This window comes from Petaurus breviceps, unplaced genomic scaffold (genome assembly GCF_028583685.1).
Source record: "Petaurus breviceps papuanus isolate PSGF00001 unplaced genomic scaffold, PetGlider_PUasm1.0 90633, whole genome shotgun sequence".
NCBI lineage: Eukaryota > Metazoa > Chordata > Mammalia > Diprotodontia > Petauridae > Petaurus > Petaurus breviceps.
In genome coordinates this window covers 7673694-7700776 of record NW_027187293.1, presented here as the reverse complement: position 1 = coordinate 7700776, position 27083 = coordinate 7673694, and the positions used below count along the sequence as shown (strand labels likewise).

Genomic DNA, 27083 nt, shown 5'->3' with positions numbered 1-27083 from the left:
CTGCTTCAGTGTTTAGTCAGTCATATTTCATCTTTAACATAGCTGATTTTATAGTATTTGTGTTGTGAACCTTATACATATAAGAGACAGACTGGGGAAATGTCAGAGTTGAAGTTGAGTTGATTATGAGGGAAAAGTCATATAGAATTGTGTTAGATAACTATATTGATTTCTTAACTGCATATGCATCTGGTGATGAAAGGAAAGTTTGATGCAGTAAAGAGCAGTATTGCACAGGAATATAAAATGTAAAATCTATGAACCAAGGTAAGCTGAATGTGGTCAAACAGGAGATGGAAAGATTTAACATCAGTATCTTGGGTGTTAGTGAACTTAAATGGACAGGAATGCATGAATTTAATTCAGATGGTTTCTACATATACTACTGTGGGCAAGAATCCCTTAGAACAAATGAAGTAGCCCTTATAGTCAATAAAAGGGTAAAAAAAAGCGGTACTGGGATACAATCTCAAAAATGACAGAATCAAATTTGCTTGAATCCAAGGCAAACTGTTCAACATCACAGTAATAAAACTCTGTGCTCCAAACTCTTATGTTGAAGAGGCTGAGGTTGATCAGTTCTGTGAAGATGTACAATGTCTTTTAGAAATAACACCCCCCCCCAAAAGATATCATTCATTTTAGTAATTGGAATGCTAAAGTAGGAAATCAAAAGATAATTGAAATAAATAATGGGTTAAGTTTGACCTTGGAGTACAAAATGAAGAAGGGCAGAGACTAATAAAATTTTGCCAAGTCAACTCACTGCTCATAACAAATGTTCATTTTTTTTTCAATAAGCCAAAAGGCATCTCTACCCATGGACATCACCATACGGTCAATATAGAAATCCGATTGGTTATATACTTTGAAGCTCATGTTGGACAAACCTATATACACTCAGTTAAAACAAGATCTGGAGCTGACTGTGGATCAGATCATGAGCTTCTTATTGAAAAATTCAGACTTAAATTGAAGAAAATAGGGAAAACCATCAGACCATAGTGGTATGACCTAAATAACACTCCTTATGAATAGGAAGTGGAGGTGATCAATGATTATGATTAGATAGTAGATAATAAGAGATTAGATCTGATAGATAAGAGTGCCTGAAGAACAGTGGGGAAAGTTCACAGTGTTGTTCAGAGGGAAGCAACAAAACACTTTCCAAAGAAAAAGAACAAGAAAGCAAAGTGGCTGTCCCATGGGACTTTGAAATAGCAGAGTAAAGAAGGAACGTGAAAGGTAAAGAAGAAAGAGAAAGATATATGCAATTGAATGCATAATTCCAGATAATAGCAAGAAGAGATAAGAAGGTTATCTTAAATGAACAAAGAAACAGAAGAAAATAGTATCATGGGAGAGACAAGAGATCTCTTCTAGAAAATTAGAGCTATCAAGGGAGAATTTCATGCAAAAATGGGCATAATAAAAGACAAAACTGGTAGGCATTTAACAGAAGCAGGTGAGATTAAGAGGAGGTGGAAAGAATCCACAAAATAACTATAGAAGAAAGATCTTAACATCACTGATAACTATGGTGATGTGGTTAATGATCTAGAGATAGACATCCTGGAGAATGAAGTCAAGTAGACCTTAGGAAGCACTGCTAACAATAAGGCTAGGAAAGATCACAGAATTCCAGCTGAGCTATTTATTTATTTTTTTGTATAAATGATATCTTTTTTATTAAATTTATTTTTAGTTTTCAACATTCATTTCCACAAGATTTTGAGTTACAAATTTTCTCCCCATCTTTCCCCTACCCCCACCCCAAGATACCCAGTCTGCTGAGTACCCCTTCTCCCAATCTGCTCTCTCCTATATCCTCCCACATACATCCTCTAACTTTTTAGTAGGGAAAGATGGATTGCTATAACCCAGTGCCTACATATCTTATTTCCCAGTTGCATGCAAAAAAAAAAAAAACCAAACAATTAAAAACTTTTTTTAACATTTGTTTTTAAAATTTTGATTTCCAGATTCTTTCCCTTCTTCCCTCCTCACCCACGCCCACTGGGAAGATAAACAATTCATTATAGGTTGTACATGTGTAGTTATACAAAATGTTTCCATAGTAGTTATATTGTGAAAGACTAGCCACATTTCCCTCCATCATATCCCACCCCCCTCCCATTCCATTCTCTACTTGAACCTGTAACTTTTCAAAGTATGTGCTTCTAACAAATCTTTCTCCCAACCATCCCTTCCCCTCCATCATCCGTCCTCTTATCCCCTTCCCCACCCCCACTTTTCTGTAGGGCAAGATACCCAAATGAGTGTGTATATTATTCCCTCTTTAAGCCAAATTCAATGAGAGTAAAGTTGACCCATTCCCTTTAACCTTCCTGCTCTTCCCCTCCATTGTAACAGTTTTCTCTTCCTTCTTTTGTATGAGATAATTTAGCCTATTCTATCTCTCCTTTTCTCTTTGTCTTGTTATATTCCTCTCACCTCTTAATTTTATTTTTTAGATATTATCCCTTCCTATTCAACTGATCCTATGCCCTCTATGTATATATAAACACACTCACATATGCATGTATATATACACATATACTCTCCTATACATATATATACATATATGTGTGTGTATACACACACACACACACATATTCCCTTCAACTATCCTCATACTGAGAAAAGTCTCATGAGTTACAATTATAGTTTTTCCATGTAAGGAATGAAGATAGTTCAACTTTAATAAGTTCCTTATGATTTGTTTTTTCAGTTTACCTTCTCATGCTTCTCTTCTTGTATTTGAAAGTCAAATTTTCTGTTCAGCTGTGTTTTTTTTCATCAAGAATACTTGGAAGTGGGGGCGGCCAGGTAGCACAGCGAGGAAGAGCACCGGCTCCATTGTTGAGAAGACCTGGAGATAGAAGGGCTCAGATACTTAGCACCCACCCAGAAGCACCTGGCCGTGTAACCTTGAGCAAGTTACTTAACCCCAATTGCTTAGGGGCGGCCAGGTGGCTCAGCGAGTAAGAGCACCGGCTCCAGTGTCCGGATGACCCGGATCAAATCCGGGCTCAGATACTCAGCACCCAGAAATAACTGGATGTGTAACCTTGAGCAAGTTACTTAACCCCGATTGCTTTAAAAAAAAAAGAATACTTGGAAGTCCTTTATTTCATTGAATGACCATATTTTCCCCTGAAGCATTATACTCAGTTTTGCTGGGTAGGTGATTCTTGGTTTTAATCCTAGCTCCTTTGACCTCCTGAATATCATATTCCAAGCCCTTCATTACCTTAGTGTAGAAGCTGATAGATCTTGTGTTATCCTGATTGTGTTTCCACAATACTCAAATTGTTTCTTCCTGGAAGCTTATAATATTTTCTCCTTGATTTGGGAACCCTGGAATTTGGCTATGATATTCCTAGGAGTTTTCTTTTTGGGATCTTTTTCAAGAGGTGATTGGTGAATTCTATTTTGCCCTCTGGTTCTAGAATATCAGGGCGATTTTGCTTGATAATTTATTTAAAGATGATTTCTAGGTTCTTTTTTTGATCATGGCTTTTAGGTAGGCCAATAATTTTTAAATTATCTCTCCTGGATCTATTTTCCAGGTCAGAGGTTTTTCCAGTGTGATATTTCACACTTCTATTTTTTCTATTTTTTCATTTGTTTGGATCTGTTTTATAGTATCTTGATTTCTCATAAAGTCATTAGCTTCCATTTGCTCTAATCTAATTTTTAAGGAATTTTTCTCTTCAGTGAGTTTTTGAAATTCCTTTTCCATCTGTGCAATTTGGCTTTTTAAGACATTCTTCTCCTCATTGGCTTTTTGGGCCTCTTTGCCATTTGAGTTAGTCTATTTTTTTAAGGTGTTATTTACCTCAGTATTTTTTGGGGTCTCCATGAACAGGCTGTTGACTCACTTCATGATTTTCTTGTATCATTCTCATTTCTTTTCCCAATTTTTCTTCCACTTCTCTTACTTGATTTTCAAAATCCTTCTTGAGTTCTTTCCTGCATGGCCTGAAACCAACTCATACTTTTCTTGGAAGCTTTTGATGCAGGGGTTTTGACTTCATTGACTTCTGGCTCCATATTTTGATAGTTTTTGTTGCCATAATAGGATTCTATGGTTTGATTGTCTTTCCTGTGCTTGCTCATCTTGCCAGCCAATTACTTGACTTTTGAGCTCTTTGCCATGGTAGAACTCTGCTTCCAGAGTGGAGTGAGCTATGTCCCAAATCACTGAGTTTTTCTTAAATGTAGTCAGAAGTCTGAGGAGGCCACCTTCTCTACAGACACCCCAAGCTCTGGCACACTGCCACACACCTCAGGACCACCACTACCCAAAACCGGGATCCAGATCCAAGCAGGTAAAAGCAAGAGCCATTACCCTCTGAATGGTCTCTTGGTCCCCCTACTATCTGCAGGCTAGGAACTCTGCAGGCAACCACACAGCAGCAGCTGCCACTTCTCTCACTGACCATGCTCTTCTGTCACCTGGTTCTAACAGAGTTCCCCACTGACCTTTTACTTTTTCTATGGCATTTATGGGTTGGGTAGTCTGGAAACTACTACAGCTGCTGGTAATTCACTCTCCTCAGCTGAGCTATTTAAACTAATCTAAAAGACAGTGCTGTTAAAATGCTGCACTCAATATGCCAGCAAATTTGGAAAACACAACAGTTGCTACTGGATTGGAAAAGATTAATTTACAATCCTATCCTCAAGAAGAGCAATGCCAAGCAATGTTTGAATAATGAACAACTGCACTCACTTCAGACACCAGCAAGGTGATGCTGAAGATTCTGCAAAGCTAGGCTTCAGCAATATGTGAACTGAGAATTAACATAAAAGCAGACTGGCTGTTGTAGAGGCAGAAGAAGTAGAGACCAGATTGCCAACATTAATTGGATTACAGAGAAAGCAAGGGAGTCCCAGAAAAAAAAAAAACATCTGCTTCATTGACTACTATGCTGAAGCCTTTGTCTATGTGGATCACAATAAAATATGGCAAATCCTTCAATGAGATGGCAATACCAAATCATCTAACTTGTCTTCCTGTAACCTGTATGTGGACCAAGAAGCAACAGCTATGAACATGGAACAACTGGTTTAAGATTGGAAAAGGAGTATGACAATGTACATTTTTACCTTATTTAATTTATATGTAGCATACATTATGCTAATGCAGGCTGGATGAATCAAAAGCTGGAATTAAGGTTGTCAGGAGAAATAACCAACATGTAGATATGCAACACAAATGCAATATTCACAGTGCCAGAAGTCACTATAAATATACTGGCATAATGCTGTATCACAAAATATAACAGACTCTCCATATAGAAAACAGAAACAAAACATTTATCCAGACACTAGAAAACCTACTCCTAAAACCAGTAAGCTAATTCCATCGTAGTAGCAAAGAAGTTAATAAGCAATAACAACACTGAGAGCCACAGCATCCTTTAGCCTTCCCACAAACCAACACAAGCCTAACTGTCACAGCAGGTGGCAAACATCAACATTTATTCACAAATCTAACTCTCTCCCTCAGATGCATCTTCTCCTCCCATTGTGTCTAGCTATTCTAACTCTTTCCCTCAGATGCATCTTCTCCTCCCATTGTGTCTAGCTATTCTAACTCTCAGCCTTCTGTGGGCTCTGCTCTACCCTTCAGGAAACTCTTCCCACCATAGGCTCTGTGTGATTATATTCAGCCTATTTGGATCATAGAGTATGTCTTCAAATCAGGGAAGGTCTTCAGTTTCCCTTAGGCTTATTAAGGGGCAGGGAAGATCTTCAAATTCCCATTACCATTATAAGATGATACCACTCTGATGGCAGAAAGTGAATAGGAATTGAGGCCTCTTGATGATGATGAAAAGCAGAGAGTAGAAAAGCTGGCTTGAAGCTGAACATGAAAAAAGCTAAGATCTGGCAAATAGATAAAATGGAAGAAACAGAAACAGTGTCAGATTTTTATACTTGACCTTAAATATCACTGCAGATGGCCACTGCAGCCATGAAATTAAAAGATCTTGGCCTTGGGAAGGAAAGCTATGACAAATCTGGACAGCAAAAACAGAGACATCACTTTACTGACAAAGGTCTGTATAGTCAAGGCTATGGTTGACAGTAGCAATATATGGATGTAAGAGTTGAATCTAATTTCTATCTATTCCTTATAACATCAAGATTCCTTATTTCTTCTTGTTTGAAAGTTCCAGCTTTCTCTTGGGTCACATTTATTTCCTATTAAGAAATACCTCTAGGCCTCAATTTTTTTGCAGAGCAAAAATAACTGCTATTGAATTGTTAAGCATTTCTCTCAACTCAGATTACGTTCTCTATCTGAGCCTATATATCTCTATTCCCATTGCCCCCCAACAGTAAAATGACATAATTTGTAAGATATATGGTAAAATCTGGATTCAATATATAGCATTTTCCTGATAGTCAAAATTAGTTTTCCTATACAAAAAAGAAAATGAGATCAGCTTGGCCTGAGTTGTTCTTTATAAAGCTATGGTGGTACTTTGCCATCCCAGAAAATCAAATAGGTCCATATTTAAATATTCCTAAAGTCAAATATCAATTACTTTGTAGTATATCCACTATTTTTTCCATTTCCATAGTTAATTATGAGCTAATTATAATTAAAGTACATAAGTTATCAGTAGCTAATACATAGCCAAGTGTTCCTTCACTTATACTTATCAATTTCTTTAGCCAGGATCTGGCTTCTATTATAGATTTCTACTTTCACCTTCTTAATAATCACATTACTTTTATGCTATCATAGTCTTCAACCGATCAATCATTTTAATAAACTATTATTAAAAATTAATTATTATGTTGTACCTTCGGTCCTTATTTTTTTCTGGTACCTTGAATGCACATCCAGTTTTAGAAATTCCTGCTTATCAGCTTCCTCCGTGGATTTAGATATTTTTCAGGACATATCAGTTTGGTTCTCCAGTCACTTCTCTGCTCCTGCTTACATCTTATACAGTGTCAATATTCCTTAGGCATATTTGAGGTCAGCAAATATGTCTATCACAATAGCTGTGGCACTAAATCCTATTTCAATCACTGTTGAAAAAAAATCAGGCCCATGCTGTAAAACCCAATCATAATGAGACCTCCTGGTAATCTAGTAACAAAACTCCCTTATATGAGACCTGAAATTGACCCATGTTGTACAAAACTTTATGCATGAAAGTATTAAATTCCAGTTTGCTAACTCTTTTGTCATAAGTTAAATATTCTTTCAGTTTTTCTTTCTAAATATTTAATTCTATTATGTATGAAGAAGTTGACACTGTAGGATAGCTTGACCAAAGAAACAGTTTTAAAAGAATCAGAAAATCCAGTTAAAGTAATAATAGTGGAGGTCTTAGCACAAACCCATCACTACCATGTGAAAAAAGTAAGAATGCTAATGTCAGTTGTGTTATCTGTACCTATGAAAGAAAGTGCAGTAAAATTACTGAAAACTGAGGTACTCATATCATAACTTTGGTCACAAAGTTATGACTGTTATAATTTGAAATTCCTTTGCCTATATTTTAGCTAGGTCTTTTTTTATCTGCTTCATAATAGCTAACATTCATATAGTACTTTATGTTTGCAAAGTATTTTTTATGTATCAACTCATTTAATTCTATACTCTCTCTTTTATTGAGGAAATAATATTCAGAAAGATGAAATGACTTGCCTAAGTTCAAATAGTTCGTCTTGATCTTGAACTCTATAATTCTCATTCCTAGTTGAAAGTTCCTTCTATTTTATCCCACAGCCTCAAATATTCATTCATTTATTCATTCAAACATTCAGCCTCAAATATTGCCCATCTACTATAAGAATGCCTACTTTAAATTGACTACAATGAGAATATTAGACATGAAATTATACCGCTGGAAGCCTTAAATGTCACTGAATCTCACTTATTCATTTTACAGATAAGAAAGCTGAAGCTTATTCATTCAAGTGTAGCAGATGCTCTAGGGTGATTGAACCCCCATTCACACTGACTAGTGATGTCCCATGACCTGGCCACTATATCTCTTCAGGGTTCTGGAATTAGCTTGTATGGGTTGGGAGAGGTTGTTTTGCATGTTTTTCCTTTCTCGATGTGAGATTTAGAGTTTATTGTATAGTGATTATAAATATATAGATATATGTAATTTGTTACAGTAAATAGAGAAATGGCCTCAAAGCCATTTTGAGTATTCAAGTCCAGGGTTCAAGTCCTGCCTCTGACACTTTAATGACTGTGTGACCCTTGGGAATCACTTAATCTCATAGTTTTCTAACTAATTGTCTAAGATTATAGGTTGTAGAGAAGGTACTGATCTACATTAGTGAAAGGAAATGATCTCTTCCTATGCTCATGAAATCACATATCTAGTTCTTAACTCTAGCATATATATGCCTTATAAATAATCTGTGTGTTATGTGTATTAATGACAATGATTATAAGACTAATGTAAATCATTTATACAGGGTGTACAAGCTTTAGTAGTCTAAAACTTTACTAAAACTTTCAAATTGCCCTGTGGAGTTTCTGTTCATTTTGAAAATTTACTTCTAGAGAAGAAGAAAGTTTAAGAATAAGTCAATTGTCACTTTATTAATACATTTAATGCTTCCCAAGGAGTGATTATCTTTTGTCCTAATTTCTATTTTTTTCTCTGAAATATTAATAAAATTCAAGCATGGGCAGGGGAATCAGAATATTTGGGTTCTAGTCCTGGCTTTGACATTAACTTCCATACTTCATCTTAGGTGAAAAAAAAAAGTAACTGGAGGAGATAACCTTTAAGTTTTTTTTTCCTATTAGAATTCTATATTTAATTCCATATTTAATTGATCATGCTGCTATTTGCAAGAATGAATTGGAATTAGTTTTTTTTAATGTATATAGGACTTAGTTTACCTTTACATAATAAGCCTTGTTTTTGAAAAAAAATATAGTACTTACTTTATTATTCTTGCTCATATCACTCCTTACAGATGAAGTGGACTGAATTTTTAAATTGATTTTTTTGTGAAACAGGTTGCAGAGAGTTTTCTGTTCTCTCTATGTGTCTACCCCTCTTGTGGATTCCATTTCCATTTCTCAGATTTGTATGATTATTCTTTATCTTGCCCATTTTCTTGCTCAGTTTGGGGCTCAGGCAAGTGTTGAGGTTGCATTCTAATGAGCTCACCATCTGAACAATTTCCCCAGATGGATTGGTTTTGTATTTCTCAATGTATAAATAGACTTTTGTTGGGTGATGTTATAGCTTTCTCTGTCTTGATCACATTTTTCTTTGTGTCTATCTTCAAACCTCAGTGCTCAGCATCCCCAGGGAGTGAGATTAAAAAGTTTGCTTTCACACTCACCTCCATGTTTTGGCCCTGTATGCCCAGGAAGAAGTTCTCCCACTTGGGACATCTGCCAGTCCTCTTAACCAAGAAATAGAAAGCTTACACTCATTTGACACAATTAAGAGTGATCATTTATATAACTCTCTGTAAGCCCACCTTATTCTTCCTGTTCCTCATCCCCCATGTAGTAGAAAGTTAGTGAGCCTTCAGGAGACTCAACATCTCCCATCTTTTGACCTCTGCCTTGGCCTTGGTGTTGGCTACTGCTGCTGCTCTTGCTGCTACTGATATAGAGATTGTCCTTCTAATGCTGTAGTTCATGAGTCTCAACAAATATGCTCAGTGCCACAACTGCACACCCCCACTACCACAGGCTTTCCAGTTGATATTTGTTGGACTTGATTAATATTTAGAAAGAGGCTTATTTGCTAAGATGATATAGAAAGAACAATTGGTATAAAACATTTCCCCAGAGGTTAATTATATATTCTCCCATTACTATATTCAGAGTTTGTGGACTGTGGCCTCAAGCTTATAGAAAATACATGGCAAAGAGGTAACTCATCATTCTTGGAAGTTCTTTTGCTGGAATCCTTAAGGTGTTCCAACTAAGTATGTTTTTTAAAAAGCTATTTTCTTTTTCTCCTGGGCTGTTTGTAGAACCTTAAATCTATATCCAGTCTATCCTTGGTTCCTAATATACACACTACCATTAAAGGTTGTGGGGACCCTACTAAGATACGATGGAAGACAGAATATTAGAAATCTCCCTAACACTCCAAAGCTTTCAGACCTCTATTCCAGTCAAGTGCTGAGGTAGACTGATAACTGAATTTGAGGAACTCTCCTTTCCACGTACATGGGTGGAATTACTTTTTCCTTGGGTAAGCATTCACTTGAAATGCCTAATTCTAACTCCATGGTTTTGAGTGGACATTAGGGGTTATGACAGAGCCCCTCAGACAATATAAACATGATTAAGATAATACCTAAGGATTTATTTGGAACTTCACACCTGGAACTGTTCTCACCTAATATATTATCAGTGTTAAAGGGTAGAGTAATGTTAGCCCCAGCTTTACACAAGCAATAGGCACAGAGAGAATAAATGATTTATCCATAAAACCAATTAGGCTTAGGAATATTTCTTGTCATCTTATATATCTCCTCCATGTTATGGCTAAACTCCTTGAGAAATCTTTGTACAGGTACCATTTCTTCCTCTCTCACTTTCTCCTTAACTATAGTCTGGCCTTGACATTTTCAACAGAAACTACTCTCCAGAGTTAATAACCATATCATTACCAAATATGATGACTAACATTTTCTCACATCTTTATTGATCTCTCTGAAACCTTTAGATTCTTTCTGTTTTGTGGCTTCTTCTCTCCTGCCTGCAAACACACACGTAGGGCTCCTCATTTTGACTATATGCCTTTGCATAGGCCATCATCCATACCTAGAGTGCACTTCTTCTTCACCTGTATTTCAAAGAGTCCCTGGTTTCCTTGAAAGCTTTCTTGAGTCACCATCTAAGTAAAAACTTTCCTGATCCTCTAGCTTTTAGTGTCTTCAGTCTTCCCAAATTCCCCTGTATTTATTTTGTTTTTTATTACTTATATTCATGTTGTTTCCTCTCATTAATTTTATGCTGATTAGGTCTGGGACCATTTGCTTTATAACTTTGTATAGCCCATATTTAGAGTAGCGTTTCAAATGATCTAACCTTTATTTTTTCAATGTTAGAGATCTTTTTATTAATAAGAAATGTATACATTTTAATTGATGTTGTAGAACATAGCATAGTAAGCAGGCCCAAACCCTGTCAGTCACCAAACCCAAACAATCAGGTTTGATTGTTCAGTGATATTTGCTTAGATTTTAGAACTTACAGCCTGAATGTTAGTAGAGTGGATCAAGATCTCTAATTTTTTCTATATCATTGCTAATAGAATTATTGATGAATAGGTGATCTGTCTGTAACCAATATACTTTCCATAGTCATTTTTCCCATTTACATGTGTAGTTAGTTTTATTTTCCCCAGTTATATGTAAAAACATTTTTAGCATTCATTTTAAAAATAGAGTTCTGTATTCTATCATTCTTTACCTACCCCCCTCCATTGAGAAGGCAAGCAATTTGATACAGGTTATGCATATATAGTCATATAAAACATATTTCCTTATTAGTCATATTGTAAAAGAAAACATGCCAAAAAAACCCCAAACTAAAAGAAAGTATGCTTTAATCTATTCAGACCCCATAAGTTTTTTCTCTAGGGGATGGATAGCATTTTTCACCATGAGGCCTTCAGAGTTGTCTTGGATCATTGCTGAGAACAGCTAAGTCATTCAAAGTTTATCATCTTATTTTATTGATATTACTATGTACAGTGTTGTCTCAATTCTACTCATTTCACTTTGCATCAGTCAGTGTAAGTCTTTCTAGGTTTTTCTGAGAGCATCCTGCTTGTCATTTCTTATAGCAAAATGGTTTTACATCACAATCATATTCCACAACTTATTCAGCCATTCCCCAATTGATGGGCATCTCTTCAACTTCCAATTCTTTGCCACCAGAAAAGAGGTGCTATTAATATTTTTGTACAGTTAGGTCCTTTTCCTTTTCTTTTCTTTTTTAAAATTTCTTTTGGGATATTGACCTAGGTCAGAGGGTACAGCATGGCTTTGAAGACTTTGGGCCTATTTCCAAATTGCTCTACATAATGGTTGAATAAGTGCACAATGTCTCCAATAATGCATTGGTGTCTCAGTTTTCTCACATCCCCTCCAACGTTTATCATTTTTCTTTTTTGTCCTATTAGCCAATCTGATTGTGAGGTGGTACCTCAGAATTGTTTTAATTTGCATTTCCCCAATCATTAATGATTTAGAACATTTTTCATATGGCTATAGATACTTTGGTTACTTCATCTGAAAATCCTCATTTTAAAAAATAATTTATTAATTGGGGAATGGTTCTTATTTTTATAAATCTGACTAATTTCTCTATATATTTGAGAGATGAGGCCTTTATCAAAGGCTAATGCTTCAAAAATAATTTTCACAGTTATGATTGCTAACTTTATTTCCCTCCATCCTATTTCCCCTGTTTATTCTATATCTCTCTCCTTTCACCCTGTTTCTCCTCAAAAGTGTTTTGCATCTGACTACTGCCTCCCCCAATCTGTCCTCTCTTCTATAAATACTTCCTCCCTTCTCTTTCTCCCAGTGCAATTATGTTTCTCAGGACTTAATTTTATTTTTTCAGATATCATCAGATCATATTCAACTCATATCTGTGCCCTCTGTCTATTCCTTCTAAATGCCCTAATAATGGGAAAGTTCTTATGAGTTATAAGTATCATCTTCCCATGTTGGAATGTAAACAATTTAACCTTATTAGATTCCTTATGATTTACCTTTTCTATTTACCTTTATGTTCTTCTATAGTCTTGTATTTGAAAGTCAAATATTCTGTTCAGCTCTGGTCTTTCCATTTAGAAATGCCTGAAAGTCCTCTGTTTCATTGAATATCCATTTTTGACCTGAAGGATTATACTCAGTTTTGCTGGGTAGTTGATTCTTGGTTGTAATCCTCTCCTTTGCCCCTTGGAATATTATATTCCATGCCCTCTACGTTAACGTAGAAGGTCCTAAGTCTTGTGTTAGCCTGACTGTCGCTCCATGACATTTGAATAATTTTTTTTTCTGTCTGCTAACACTATTTTCTCCTTGACCTGGGAGCTCTGGAATTTGGTTATAAAGTTTCTGGGAGTTTTCATTTTGGGATCTCATTCAGGAAGTGATTGGTGGATTGATGGATGCTTTCCATTTTAATTTTATCCTCTGGTTCTAAAATATCCAGGGAGTTTTTCTTGATAATTTCTTCAAAGATGATATCTAGGCTCTTTTTTTTTTTTTGCTTTTTGGAGGGCAGTTGGGGTTAAGTGACTTGCCCAGGGTCACACGGCTAGTTTTTGTGTTAAGTGTCTGAGGCTGGATCTGAGCTCAGGTCCTCCTGAATCCAGGGCCATTGCTCTATTCACTGTGCCACCTAGCCTACCCACTCTTGTTTTTTTTTTAACAAGACTTTCAGATAGTATAATAATTTTTAAATGATCTCTCCTGGATTTATTGTTTTTCCAATGAGATCTTCTATTTTTTTCATTCTTTTGTTTTGTTGTTTACTTGATGTCTCATACAGTCATTAGTTTCCGTTTGCTCAGTTCTGATTTTTAAGAAAATATTTTCTTCAGTGAGCTATTGTACCTCCTTTTTAATTTGGGCAATTCTGCTTTTTAAGGGTCTTCTTTCCTTCAGTAAATTTTTGTACCTCTTTTGCCATTTGGTGTAGTTTGTTTTTAAGTTGTTATTTTCTTCAGTATTTTTTTGGGTCTCCTTTAACCAAGCTGTTGACTCGTTTTTCATGATTTTCTTGCATCACTCTCATTTCTCTTCCCCACTTTTCTTCTGTTTCTCTTACTTGATTTTCAAAATCCTTTTTGAGCTCTTCCATGGCCTGAGACAAATTCATATTTTTCTTGGAGGCTTTGAATGTAGGAGCTTTGACTTTTTAAAAATCTTCTTCTGAATGTGTGTTTTAATCTTTTTGTCACCATAGTGACTTTCTGTGGTGAGAAATTTTTTTCTGTTGTTTGTTCATTTTCCCAGCCTACTTATTTACTTTTAACTTTTTGCTAAGGCGGGGCTCTGCTTTTGGGGTGGAGGGCACACTGTTCCTAACTTCAAGGATTTTGTGCAGCAGTTTTCAGAAATACTTTCTGCAGTTTCTTCCAAAGGGGTATGACCTAACGAAAAGTATGTTTACTCCCTGGAATTGTGAAGAGGGTCCTTTGCTTTCCTGTGACTTCAAGCTCTGGTGTGCTACAGGTCCTTCTGGCCTTGGGATTGACAGCTAGGACTATGACTTGGATCTGAGTGTGGGCAATGCAACAGAGTCCTGCCTCAGTGCCAGCCAAGAGATTCTTGTAATCTCCATCTGAGTAGTTTTTCAACCCCATTACCTTTGGTGGGCTAAGATTTCTGAAAGTGACTGCTGTAGCTGCTGTTTCAGTCACTCTGAAGTGACTGTTCCTTGTTTGCTAGGGTCTGGTCCATTCTGCATTGGGCTGTGCTCCATTTTCATCCTAGTGTGAGTCTTGATCCAAATTAGAACAACATATATAAACTTGGCTTCTTGGTTTTTAATGGGTGTTTTAAAATGTTTTGAAGAGTGACCTTAGAGGCCCTCTGAATTTTAATGTATTTTAGAAATAATAACAAAACAAGATATTTTAGAAAGTAATACGTCATGTGACTGAACATTAGTAATTTTTTTGCTTAACTGTAATCTATATTACAGAAGGAAAAAGTGCCTTTGTATATGTCACTAATTGTTGTACAGTAGTCTCTTTTCCTGCATTGCTTATGACTAAAAGAAACATCTGCTTTATTTTACTTTTAATAATTTTATAGTCATACATATATATTTAGTCTGATAAAAGCAAGAAAATCAGAGGACCTCATAGGTCATCTAACTTAGAACACACTTGAACAGGCATCACTTTTATAACATTCCCAGGAAGAAATTGTCCAACCTCTACTTGGAAAACTCAAGTCATGGAGAACTCACTATTTTTCAAGGAAGTTGTTCCAGTTTGGACGAGTTAGTTTGAAGAGTTTTTTTTTTCTCCTTACCTTAATCCAAAATCTAAATTTCTTCTCATGGTTTCTAGTTCTGCCCTTTAGGCTATGTAGAGTATATCTAATTGTTCTCCCAACTATTAGCCCTTTTAATATTTAAAGACACATCACTTTCCTGGTCTTCTCTTCCCTACATGAAATACCCTTGGTTCCTTTGATCTGCTTTCATATAGTATGGTCTCCCAGTCATTTCTCCATCATAAACATTCTGCTTTTTACGTACTACATCTTGTTAGTATATGGAATCTGGAATTGCACGCAAAACTCGAGAGGTAGAGTACCACAGAACTGAAACCTCCCTCATTTTGGATAATATTTCTATCTATCTAATGCAGCCTGATGACATGCAAACCTTTTTAGCCACTATGTGACATTGCTCATTGTTCTCAAGTTAAACCATCTATAAGGAAAGGGAAATGGAGATCACTAACAGCTAGCATGGCTTCAACAAAATCAGGTAATTCCAGACTAGTTTCTTCCCCTTTTCACACCATTAATATTTAACGAGGTCAAATATGCACGACTTACTATTTACTAAGTCTTTATAATGATACATTTTAGAAAATTTCCAGAAATTACAGTCAATTCATTAGTATTATAGTTGAAAACAATAGCTTCTTTTTTTCTTTCTTTTTGAAAATTAAGACAGCCTAGTTCTTTAGACTGGAAATTTTATTTAGTTATTTTTTGGAGAGGGGAAGGTAGGGCAATTGAGGTTAAGTTACTTGCCCAAGGTCACAAGGCTAGTTTTTTTGTCTTAAATGTCTGAGGCCGCATTTGAACTCAGGTCCTCCTGACTCCAGGGCTGGTGCTGTATTCAATGCGCCACCTAGCCACCCCTGGAAAATTTATTTAATGAGAAAGGCAGTATGGTATAATGAAAAGAATACTGGATTTATAGTTAGAGGATAGTGAGTTAAGATCCCAGCTCACTATTTAACTTTGTAATCTTGAATAAATTATTTCACCTCTCTGGTGATGTCTTTTTAGTTGTAAAAAGAGTGGACCAGATAATTACTAAGATTCTGTCAAGTTACAGATACAATGATCTTGTGCTTTATACCATTTCTAATTCTTTAAAGTAGTGGAAATAATATTTTCCATAATAATTATGATATCCACATTTGTAATGTAATTGGCTTTTTATGAATTAGGACCTTTTGTTTATCAGAATGTGGTGATAGTTTTTTCAGGATAGGGATATAGGATGAAAAGGCACTCAAAGATGAAACTGCAGACTCTATATGCAAAATATAATTAATTTAAGCAAATTCATAATTTAAAAAATTTAATATGCAGAAAAACAACTTGGAGAATAATTTTCATAGTAATTTTGCTTGCTAAAATGAGATAGCTAAGTAAAAGTTAGAATATTTTTATATACTGTAATGTTTATTACATGTTAAAATCTGTCTTTTTAGCATTAATGTTTAAATTGTGTTCCAAATTCTACCCCTCCCTGTAACCTCTCCCCCATCAGGATTCATCAATTTTCTTTCTTGGGATACAAAGGATTTTTCATCACTTGTCTTTTTGAATTGCCATGGATAATTATATTGATCAGAATAGCTAAGCCTTTCACAGTTAACACTTAATCTTTTAAGGAAATAAAATCTTAAGCTCATTTGAGTTGGATATATAGCATTATATTCCATTTTTTAAAGCAAGAAACAAAAGCAGAGATTTTCATACATTTTACTGTAGTCTTCTTTCCCTTCTTACAAATTTATGTTTATTGAACTTGTGATAGGTTCATAATATTGTATGTAAGTCCATGTGTAAAAAGTGACAAATATGATATAGGAATTACTACCACTCATCTCCCATATGAATAGCTGGATGACGTGATAAAATAAAGCAAAAATTGCCCCTGCTCTCAAGTAATTTACATTCTAATGAGAGAAAAATCATGTAAACAATTATATACAGAATAGATGTGCTCTCAGAGGGCAAGGGGCTAGTCACTAGGGATGGATTGGTGATAGAGGGGCAGGAAAGACCTCCTGCAAAAGGTAGAATTTGAGCTCATTTTGAAGTAAGCCAGGGAAACTAAGAGATGGAATTGAAGAGGGAGAGTTTTCCAAACATGGGAGACAGTCAGTGTAATCACAGGTAGAGGGGAGGGTGTTTTGTGGGAGAAACAACAGGCAGACCAGTGTTACTGGACTGCAGAGTAGAGGCAGGTAGGGTGGGCAAGTATAGTGTGAATTGACTGGAAAGGTAGGCAAGGGGCCAGGTTATGAAAAACTGTAAATTAAAAATAGTGGACTTTATATTTGATCCTGGAATTAACAGGGAGCCTCTGAAAGTTATTGAAAGGAGGGTGCGAGGGAGGTGTCATAACCTATAAGGTGCCCTATTGGCTAATACAGAAACAGAAAAAAGTGCTGACAAATATTTAAAACTTCTATAAGTAATTTGTAACTGAAATTTTATTTTACAAGTTATTTTAAAAATTCACTTAGTATTTTTATTTTCCCCTGGTTACATGTAAAAACATTTTTTAGCATTCATTTATAAAACTTTGAGTCCCGAATTTTCTCCCTTCCTCCCTCTCCAACCCCCTCCCCCACTCACTGAGGAGGCAAGCAATTCAATATAGGATATACATATGTAATCATGTAAAACATTTCCATGTTAGTCATGTTATGAAAGAAAACATAGACCAAAAAAAGCACTTCAAGAAAAATAAAGTAAAAAAAAAAGTATGCTTCAATCTGTATTAAGTAGCCATCAGTACTTGTTCTGGACTGGGGATGAATAACATTTTTCATTATCATTCAAGATTTTCATCAATCAACTCTGATCCTTGAGAGTTGTCTTGGATCCTTGTATTGATGACAATAGTTGAGTCATTCACAGCTGATCATTTTATAGTATTGCTGTTACTTTGTACACAGTAAAATTCACTTTGCATCAGCTCATGTAACTCTTTCCAGGCATTTCTGAAAGCATCCTACTCATCATTTCTTTTTTTTTGAGGGTATTTGGGGTTAAGTGACTTGCCCAAGGTCACACAGCTAGTTTTTGTGTTAAGTGTCTGAGGCCGGACTTGAACCCAGGACCTCCTGACTCCAGGGCCAGTGCTCTATTCACTGCACCACCTAACTACTCCCCCCCCCCCACTCATCATTTCTTACAGCACAATACTGTTTTGGGGGCAGCTAGGTGAATAGTGAGCTAGTCCTGGAGTCAAGAATATTCCTCTTAATGAGTTCAAATCTGCCCTCAGACACTACCTGTGTTACCTTGTGTAAGTCACTTAAGTCTCTTTGCCTCAGTTTCCTTATCTGTAAAATGAACTGGGGAAGGAAATGCAAATCCTGCTAATATCTTTGCCATGATGACCCCAAATGCAGTCATGAAGATTTGAATATGACTGAAAAATGACTCAACAACTAATTTAGTCATGCCTTGCAGATTCTGAGAAGCTATTTGTGGGGTAGAGAATATCTAGAATATCTAGAACACTTGATTGCTTTTGTAAACCAGGTGAGACAGCTTTATTGTTTAGACTACACTTAATCAAGTTGAAGTTTATTGTGAAGAGTACAGAGCTCTTAAGCATTCTGTTTCCATCACAGAAACAGTCTAAGGAAATCAAAATGCAGATATGACATTCTAGACTTAGACATATAATTCTAAACAGTGGAAGCTAAGCATTTAGGAGGTGTTATTTCTGAAATTTTTTTTATGGAAAGACCCAAGACTATGACTTTCATATACTCTATTCTTCCTGGAATAAAACTGACAAAGATACGGGCTGGAGTTTTTTATGCTATCAGTGGTAGTACCTGTCCTTCATTCTTAGTTCTGTGAATTGCCTAGACCTGATTGATGAATGCCAAGGCAACTTGCATGTTGCTTCTGAAGTATTTTTTTTTTAAGTTAGGGAAACTGGCCATGTGGGGAAATAGTATTCCAAACTGAAAAAAAAAATGTAAGCAGTCAGTTTGGTACATAAACTAATATGAATATTGGTTGATGTTTTAATACCAAATTTTTTCTTCCAGATGATCTATACTAGCTAATATGCAAATGAAAGAGATAGTATACATAGATATGTGTGACTTTTGCATAGGTCTTAAATTTATGTAGATTTTGAAGTCCTTTACCTATATATTACATACAGACATCCATCATTTAATTTGATCCTTGCAATAACTGTGCTATGAGTACTGCTTCTTAAACAACAGAATGGAAAATTTTTATTCTGTGGTTTCTTTGAAGTTCTTGACCTTTTGTTCTTCCAAATGAACTTTTATTATTTTTTCTAACTCAGTAAAATAATTTTTTGTAATTTAATTTGGATGATATTGAATAAATGGATTAGTTATGTAAAAATTATTTAAAATTATATTCTTTACCTGCACATGAAAAATAAATATTACTTCAGTTATTTAGATTTATGTTTATTTGTATAAAAATATTTTATGTTTATGTTCATATAGTTCCTGTGTCTATTTTGACAGATATAAGCTCAGGTATTTTATACTGTATAGGTGTTTTAAGTGGTCTAAAACAATATTGAATAATGGTGCTGACACAGTGTAATTTCTTTGTTTTTCACTTTTCATTAAATATATTTTAACTTTAACTTTGTCTGAGATCATTATTACTGTTCCTCCTTTTTTTCATACTAAATTCTACTCCTGCCCTTTATTTTATTTTTGTTTCTCATTTTCAAAAATGTTTCCTGAAATCAACATATTGTTGAATTCAAATTTTTAATCTGCTATCTGTATCTGTTTTGTGAGTAAATTCCTTGCATTCACATTCTAAGCTAAAATTACTTGTGCACTTTCCTCCTTCCTATTTTTCCTCACTGTCCTCACCGTGTTTACTCTGTCCCTCCTCATTCCTTTGCTTTACTTCTACTGGTGACATTTTAAACTTAAATCTGAATCACAGATTTTAACAACTTCATCTTGTTATGTACTTAATGAGTGAACACACATGAACCTCTAAAAATAACACTTGAGTAAAGAAGTGATGTTTAGGCTAATCCAGATGTTGAAACTTTATTTTTATTTATCATTAAGGGAACCATTTGAAGACAATAATTTTAACTCAGATTTTTCTTCTCAAAGTTGATATTTTTTAAAGTTAAGAAGTTTAGATGATTAAGATTAGTATCTTGACTTTTAACTTTTTCCTAAAGTGGGACTCTACTTTTGGGGGGGGGCACACTGTCCCTAGCTTTAGGGGTTTTGTGCAGCTGTTTTCAGAGATACTTCTAGGGATGTTTTCTGTTTTCCTGTGTTGTGGATCTGGTATGTGAGTAACCACAAGCACTGTTTTCTGCCCTGGAACTCTGATGAAGATCAGATTCCCTTGTGGTTACAGGCTCTGGTGTTTTAGTGCTTCTCCTGCCTCTGGGACTGCCACCTAGGACTGTGACTGGGTGCTAGCAAAGAGACTCCTGTAATATGCTTCTGATCGGTTCTTTGACCCCCTCACTGTCTGTGGGCTGAGAGCTCTGGAAGCAGCAGTTGTCACTGCTGAATCAATGGCTCCCAAGGCCTGCCCCTGGTTTGCTGACTGGGTCTGTGTTTGTGTAGCCTCCACTGGATTGTGTTTCACTCTCACTCCAGTGCAAGTGACCTTTTAAGTTGTTTTGGGCTAGAAAATTATTTCACTCCATCCTTTTGTGGGTTCTACTGCTCAAGAAATTGTTTTTATGGCATTATTTAAAAGTGCTTGGAGGATATTTTTTGCAAGAACAGAGATGAGTTGCTGCTTTTTCTCTGCCACCCAGGTTGTAGATCAAATCCTTGTCTATTATTTTGTGATTTTATGATTACGGAGTCAAATTACTGTCCTTTCTAAAAAGGAAGCTGCATAAAATTTTTATACATATCTAAAAAAGACTGAAAGGGGATTGATTTATTCTTTGAAGAATTATTGGGGAGAGTTAGTTTTATTATATGATCCTTGTGAGATAGAAAATAATAGAAAATAAATTCTACAACCTTCTAACATTTAATTGTATTATCTTCTCAATATTGATGTTAATTTAACAACTGACATAGATCAGAAAAGAGTTACAGTAAAGATTTCAGAAACCTGTATTGAATTTTATGAAGGGGAGGCAATATAAACCTTAAAAGAAAAACATTAAATTTAATCCAGTCCTTAATGAACTTAAAATATTATTACTTTTGTGTGTGTATGTATATGTATGTATATGCATATGAGTATGTGATAAAGGAATTTACTTGGCTGTGTGCTTTTTTCCCCTGGGGGGATAAAGGGGCAAAACTAGCAGTATTTTATGGAGATTCTTTTGCTCACTTTATTTTTCCTGTCATTTTGATCCAATACCAATAACTCTTCTGAGTTACTATATTCTGAGAATTTCTCATGTTTTCTGATAATGCAAAACAGAATTGAAATGTTTAATTATGCAGCCAACTTGTTGGGAACATATTTTTAAGAGATACTCCAAAAATAATATAAGTATATACAACTATTAAAATGACCAAGATCAGTCCTGGAGAAGAGCTGAATGAAAAATTGCCTCTCTTTCCCTTATGCAAGACACTGTAGGTATATGCTGCCATGCATGGTTATCTGCTGAATGCTTATCCAAATTATTCTAGTGTTGTCATTTTTGTTGCTTTTTATGTTGGCCATATTTGTTATTTTTCTTTTAGTTCTCCATCTATATATTTGGTATTTCAAAAAGCCAGACCAGCCAGAAAACCTATGACTTTAATCTTTTGTTTATTCACTTAGTCCATATTTCAGTGCTTGAAGGATTAGTGAATAGTCATTAGTGATTTCCCACTGATAAGATCCCTATAAGATTGTTTTCTAGAATTGCTGTAGCTTGAAATGTTTGCCTTTTATTTCTAAGCCTGAATAGTATTCACATTCCAAAGACCAAAAGCCCTTAAACTCAATGTATGTCTCTTATTTTTCTTAACAGAACAGTTCATTATGAAGGTGGTGCTGTATCTATTCATGCTCGTTCCCTTTGGAGACTTGAGACCCTAAGAGTTGCGTAAGTTAAAAAAAAAAGCTTTTAAAATCTCTAACAATTCAATAAATGTCTACATCAGCTCCTGAATTCTTAATTTTGCCATCAAGCTAGTAGTAAAGTTGCTGTTTCTGAGTGTTGACTAAAAGTTCACTTTTATTGAAGAATTTTGAGTCCCTTATTGGAAAGGAAAGAATAATTCTCCAAAGTGATGATTCAGGTTCATAAGTGATAATCTCTGTCTTCCAGGCGCAGTGAGAAAGCTCTGGGGACTCTGGTATCATTTTATGTGAACATGTTATTTAACAGGTCAATATTTATCTCATATATTTATATGTATACACAAATACATATAGAAGTAAAATATTGATAAAGTAGTGGAGATAGTATTCATTACTTTTCTACCATTAGTTGCCATTGTCCTAAGGTTGACCTTGTAAAAGTTTTGAGATGGCATCTAAAAAGTTAAGAAAGAATCAATGACTTTCTCTCCTGAACCTAATCTCATCTGTCTTCCTCTAATATCATGGGCCATGGACACCTGGCTCAGAATGTTACTGAAACAATAAGTGATTTTAGAATTTGAGAAATAATAAGCACTGTTTGAATCTATCTTGCACTTATTGCTTGATAGGAATAGGTCCTGGATTTAACCTTTAAAGATATAGACCAAAAAAGCTGCCTTCAGAAGGAACTTTAGTGTAAGACAACAGTACTAATCATAATTTACAAGTAATATGGAACCTGTTTAAGAGAGAAAGGGAGAGTTTAAAGGATTGTGGAGTGGGAAGTAAGAGACAGAGTAAGATAGAGACAGAGACACAGCAAGAGATAGAAATAGATAAACAGACTCAATCTTAGGAAAGCTAGTTGTCTCAAGTCATCAGATTGTCATGAAATTTGTTATGTGTTATTGATTTGTTTCTAGTGGGTAGCATCCTTAATTTCCAAAAGGATGTTGGAAAGAGAAGCTTTCACAGGTAAAGACTAGGGCAGGGATGGTGGTTGTAGTTAGTGGTGAAACCAACAAAAATTTATTATTTACTAGGCATCAAGCACTGTGCTAAGTGATGGGGATATAAATACAAGCTTTAAAAAAAGACAGTTCTTGTATTCAAGGAGTTTACATTCTAAAGAAGTGAAGAGAACACATAAAAGGAAACTGAAAAGGAGCTGGTAAAAAAATAAGGAACTCATCTGAGGTCATGGGGACAAAGTTGGGAGAATGAAAGATTGCTGGTCTGGGGCCTTCCTCACAATGGTAGTTAGAGGAATAAATCAAGTATTGGAGAAAAGGGCAGCAGGGACAGAAGGAGATGACATCTGTAGTGTGATAGCAAAATTTGCATAGTGAACAAGTGAAATTATGTAAAAGAGTAAACTAAGCAAAGACTACATAATTTGGGAATTAAGAAATTATCTGTGACCCAGTTCACCCAACACACCTTCTCTACAATCATCCTAGAAAATGCTTATCTTATTGGAAAAACTAAGAAAAAGTAACAGTGAGTCATTTTTTCTAGTCTAGGGTAGCTTATGAAGATAGAGAGGTGTGCGAACATTGGGCAGCAGCTGGGCAGGAGGACAGTGCAGTGGCAGCAGAGGTTATGCTGCAGTGGGGAACATTTTAGTCTAACCATTCTAGAAAGCTGTTTGGAATTATGCCCAAAAGGCCACTAAACTGTATACCCTCTGATTCAGCAGTATCACTACTAGAACCATATATCAAGGATATCAAAGAAAGATGAAAAAGACTCCTATGTTCAAAAACATTTATAGCAGTTCCTCGTGTTGGCAAAAAAAATTTGGAAATGGAGGGAATGTTTATCAATTGGGAAATGGTTGAGTAAATTATAATACACTATATGAAAGCAATTGAATACTATAATGTTGTAAGAAATGGTGAAGTGGATGGTTTCAGAAAAAAAAACCAGTGAAGACTTATATGAATTGATGCAAAGTGATGTGAACAGAACTGGGAGAACATTCTACACAATCATAGCAATATTATAATGATAACCAATTATAAAAGAGTTAATAACTCTGGCTAACACAATGACTTATCATAATTCTAAAGAACCTATGAAACATACTATCAACCTCCAGATGGAGAACTTAGAGACTCAGAGTATAGACTGAAGCATAATTTTTTCTTTTTTTTGAACATGTCTAATGTGGAAATTTGTTGTTGCTTTTTTTTTGGAGGCGGGGAAGGCAGGGCAACTGGGGTTAAGTGACTTGCCCAAGATCCCATGGGTAGAATTTGTTTTGCATGACTTTATATATATATTTATATTTGTAATTTTTTTCTGGCCTTCTTATTGAGTGGGGAAGGAAGTAGGGAGAGACAGAGAATTTGAAACTGAAAAATGTCTCTATGCTTTTGAAATAAAAAGGGAGTGGTATGGGGTGGCTAGGTGGCACACAGTGAATAGAGCACTGGCACTGGAGTCAGGAGGACCTGAGTTCAAATCTGGCCTCAGATACTTAACACTTACTAGCCAGTGTGACCTTGGGCAAGACACTTAACTCCAATTGCCCTGCCTTCCCCTGTCCAAAAAGCAAAAAAAAAAAGGGGAGGAGAGTAGTGGTAGAAATTGGTGAGGCCACACTGAATGGTATTGAGAAGGATACAACATAATATATCTCTCCCCAAAACTATTCCAGCAAAGGCCTAAGAAGAATAGCAGACCAGGTTGTGATGAACAAAACCAAGGAAAAATCAGTAAGTCATTTTCCCACTCAGGTATACAGAGGATGATAGAGGTTTGTGCACAATGGGGATGGAGTCTAACTGAAAGAGTACCATGTAGAGTCTTCTTCCTTTTAGACTGAACTGGGGCCTTCTATTATGTACTGAGGCAATAGCTAAACTAAGTCCCAGGTATAGCAAGGTAGGACTTGTTGTGTAAAGAACAGAATCAGAAGTCATTTGGAAACTCTGCCTGTTTTACTCCATACCTGGCCTCAGATCCTATGAAACTTGAGGAAGGATCCTCTTCCTAGCACTGGTGGACCAGGGACAAGGAGCTATTGCAGACTTGAGGTCCCATACTGAATAATCAGGAGCAGAAACAGAAGCTAACGGCAGCTTGTGACTCTGAACATGGAACTGGGTCTGAGATTCCACGCCCATAACAGTATGAAGCCTTCATCTGAATAATGAAGGCAAGGAACTCAGACAGTGGAGAATTCTATTTGTAATTCTTCATTCAATTTGTATAACCTTCCAGCTATGTGACAGAAACTGGGACCAACTTAAGTATATTGAAGTTGCAACTAGTAGTACACATGCAGTTGTCGAAATTTAGGAAGCAAGACTTTAGAAAGGACTAAACAAAATTAGACTCTTTTTATAAAAATATCTTATGGTGACAGGTAGGCTAAAGAGACAAATCCATAAGAAGTGAATGATCCCAAAATGGCTATAAGCAAACCTTTCAGGAAAAACACAACTTTATATTAGTTCAACTAGAATTCCTGGAAGAAACGTAGTAAAAAGCTTTCTTTTAAAGTTTAAAGTTTTGGGGCAACTAGGTGGTGCAGTGAATAGAGCACTGGCCCTGGAGTCAGAAGGACCTGAGTTCAAATGTGATCTCAGACACTTGACACACTTACTAGCCATGTGACTATGGGCAAGTCACTTAACCCCAGTTGCCCTCCAAAAAGCAAAATAAATAAATAAATAAAGTTTAAAGTTATTTCATAAATAAAATAAGGGTGCTAGCGGAAAGAATTAGAAAAAAGATGAGTGCTATTGAGGAACTTGCCAAGAGATTTAACGTCTTAGAACAAGAATTACAAAGTCTTAGTGAAAAAGCAGACTCCTTGAAAGTTAGAATGAATCATATAGGATTTAATGACCCCATGAGACAAGAAATATTAAGATAAAATAAAAATATTGAAAAATAGAAGAAAATGCATAGTATCTCATAGCAAAAACATTAGACCTTGATAACACATCAAGGAGAGAGAATTTAGGAACTGTTAAACTTACTGAAATCCATGCCTTAAAATATATAACATTTCAAAAAATCATGATCAAAAACTATCCAAATGTCTTTGAAGCAGAGGCCAGAGTAAAAATAAACTCAAGTTGGTCACCTTCTGAAACAAACTCCAAAAAGCAAAACACACTATTATAACTGCAATTCCAGAGCTTTCAGAGTAGATAAACAATACTACATGAAAGAATTCAGGTATCAAGGAGTCCCTGTTAGAAGCACACACAAGAGTTTGTAGCTACACTTTCAGTGGAGCTAGATTAGAATAAAAACCTCAGAAAAAATGAAGAAAAATTAAATGTGGTATTGTAAAAGGCAAAAAATATATGCTTATATCCAAGAATAACCCAGTAAGACTGAGAGAAAAAAATAAACTTTTATAAAATAGGGGACTTTCAGGCATTCCTTGATGAAGAGAATGGAGTTGATTAGAAAATTTCAAATGCATACATGGGAATCAAGAGAAACATAAAAAGGTAAATATGAGGAAGCAATCATAAGAGACTAAAACATTCCAAAGGGTAAGGAAATAATAGGTGTCTCCTCAGAACCCTAATGTTTTCAGGTGTTATAAAGGGACTAAAATAAGACAGGGTTAGGAAATGTTTAGTAATCTTTTGATGATCTTGAAAGAAAAAAGGAAAGAGAATGCAAAAGGAATGCAGAAGGGGGGAAAGGGCAGGGAGGGTAGGTGAAATTATCTCATATAATGAAGGAGTTAAAGAAGTTGTTTATAAAAAAAAGGAAGAAGTGGAAAGTATGAGTGATAATTGAAACCCATTTTTATTTGAACTTTTTTATTTGAGGAAAGAATATATACAGAGTCAGGTATAGAAAAACATCTTCCTAAATCAGGAAACAGGAAAGAATAAGAGGTAGGGTAGATTCAGGGAGGAAGTAGTCATAAGTAAAACAAATTTAACATCAATGGATCACTAATAGGGGTATGAAAGCAAAGAAAGAAAGCAAGGGTAAGAATCTGTGATTGGGCTCTGGGCAAGTGAAGGAGAAAAAGTCACAAGGAAATAGCAGCAATTACATCAAGTGCCGAG

At 35.5% G+C, this 27083-nt stretch overlaps 1 protein-coding gene across 1 annotated transcript in view; it reads left to right on the top strand.

The window, feature by feature from the left end:
* RYR2 (ryanodine receptor 2) overlaps window positions 1-27083 on the top strand; it is an 864696-nt gene that overhangs the window by 339780 nt on the left and 497833 nt on the right. The window contains exon 10 of the mRNA XM_069064486.1: window positions 21977-22051. Within this exon, the coding sequence (XP_068920587.1) occupies window positions 21977-22051 (75 nt within the window). The remainder of the gene's footprint in view (window positions 1-21976; window positions 22052-27083) is intronic.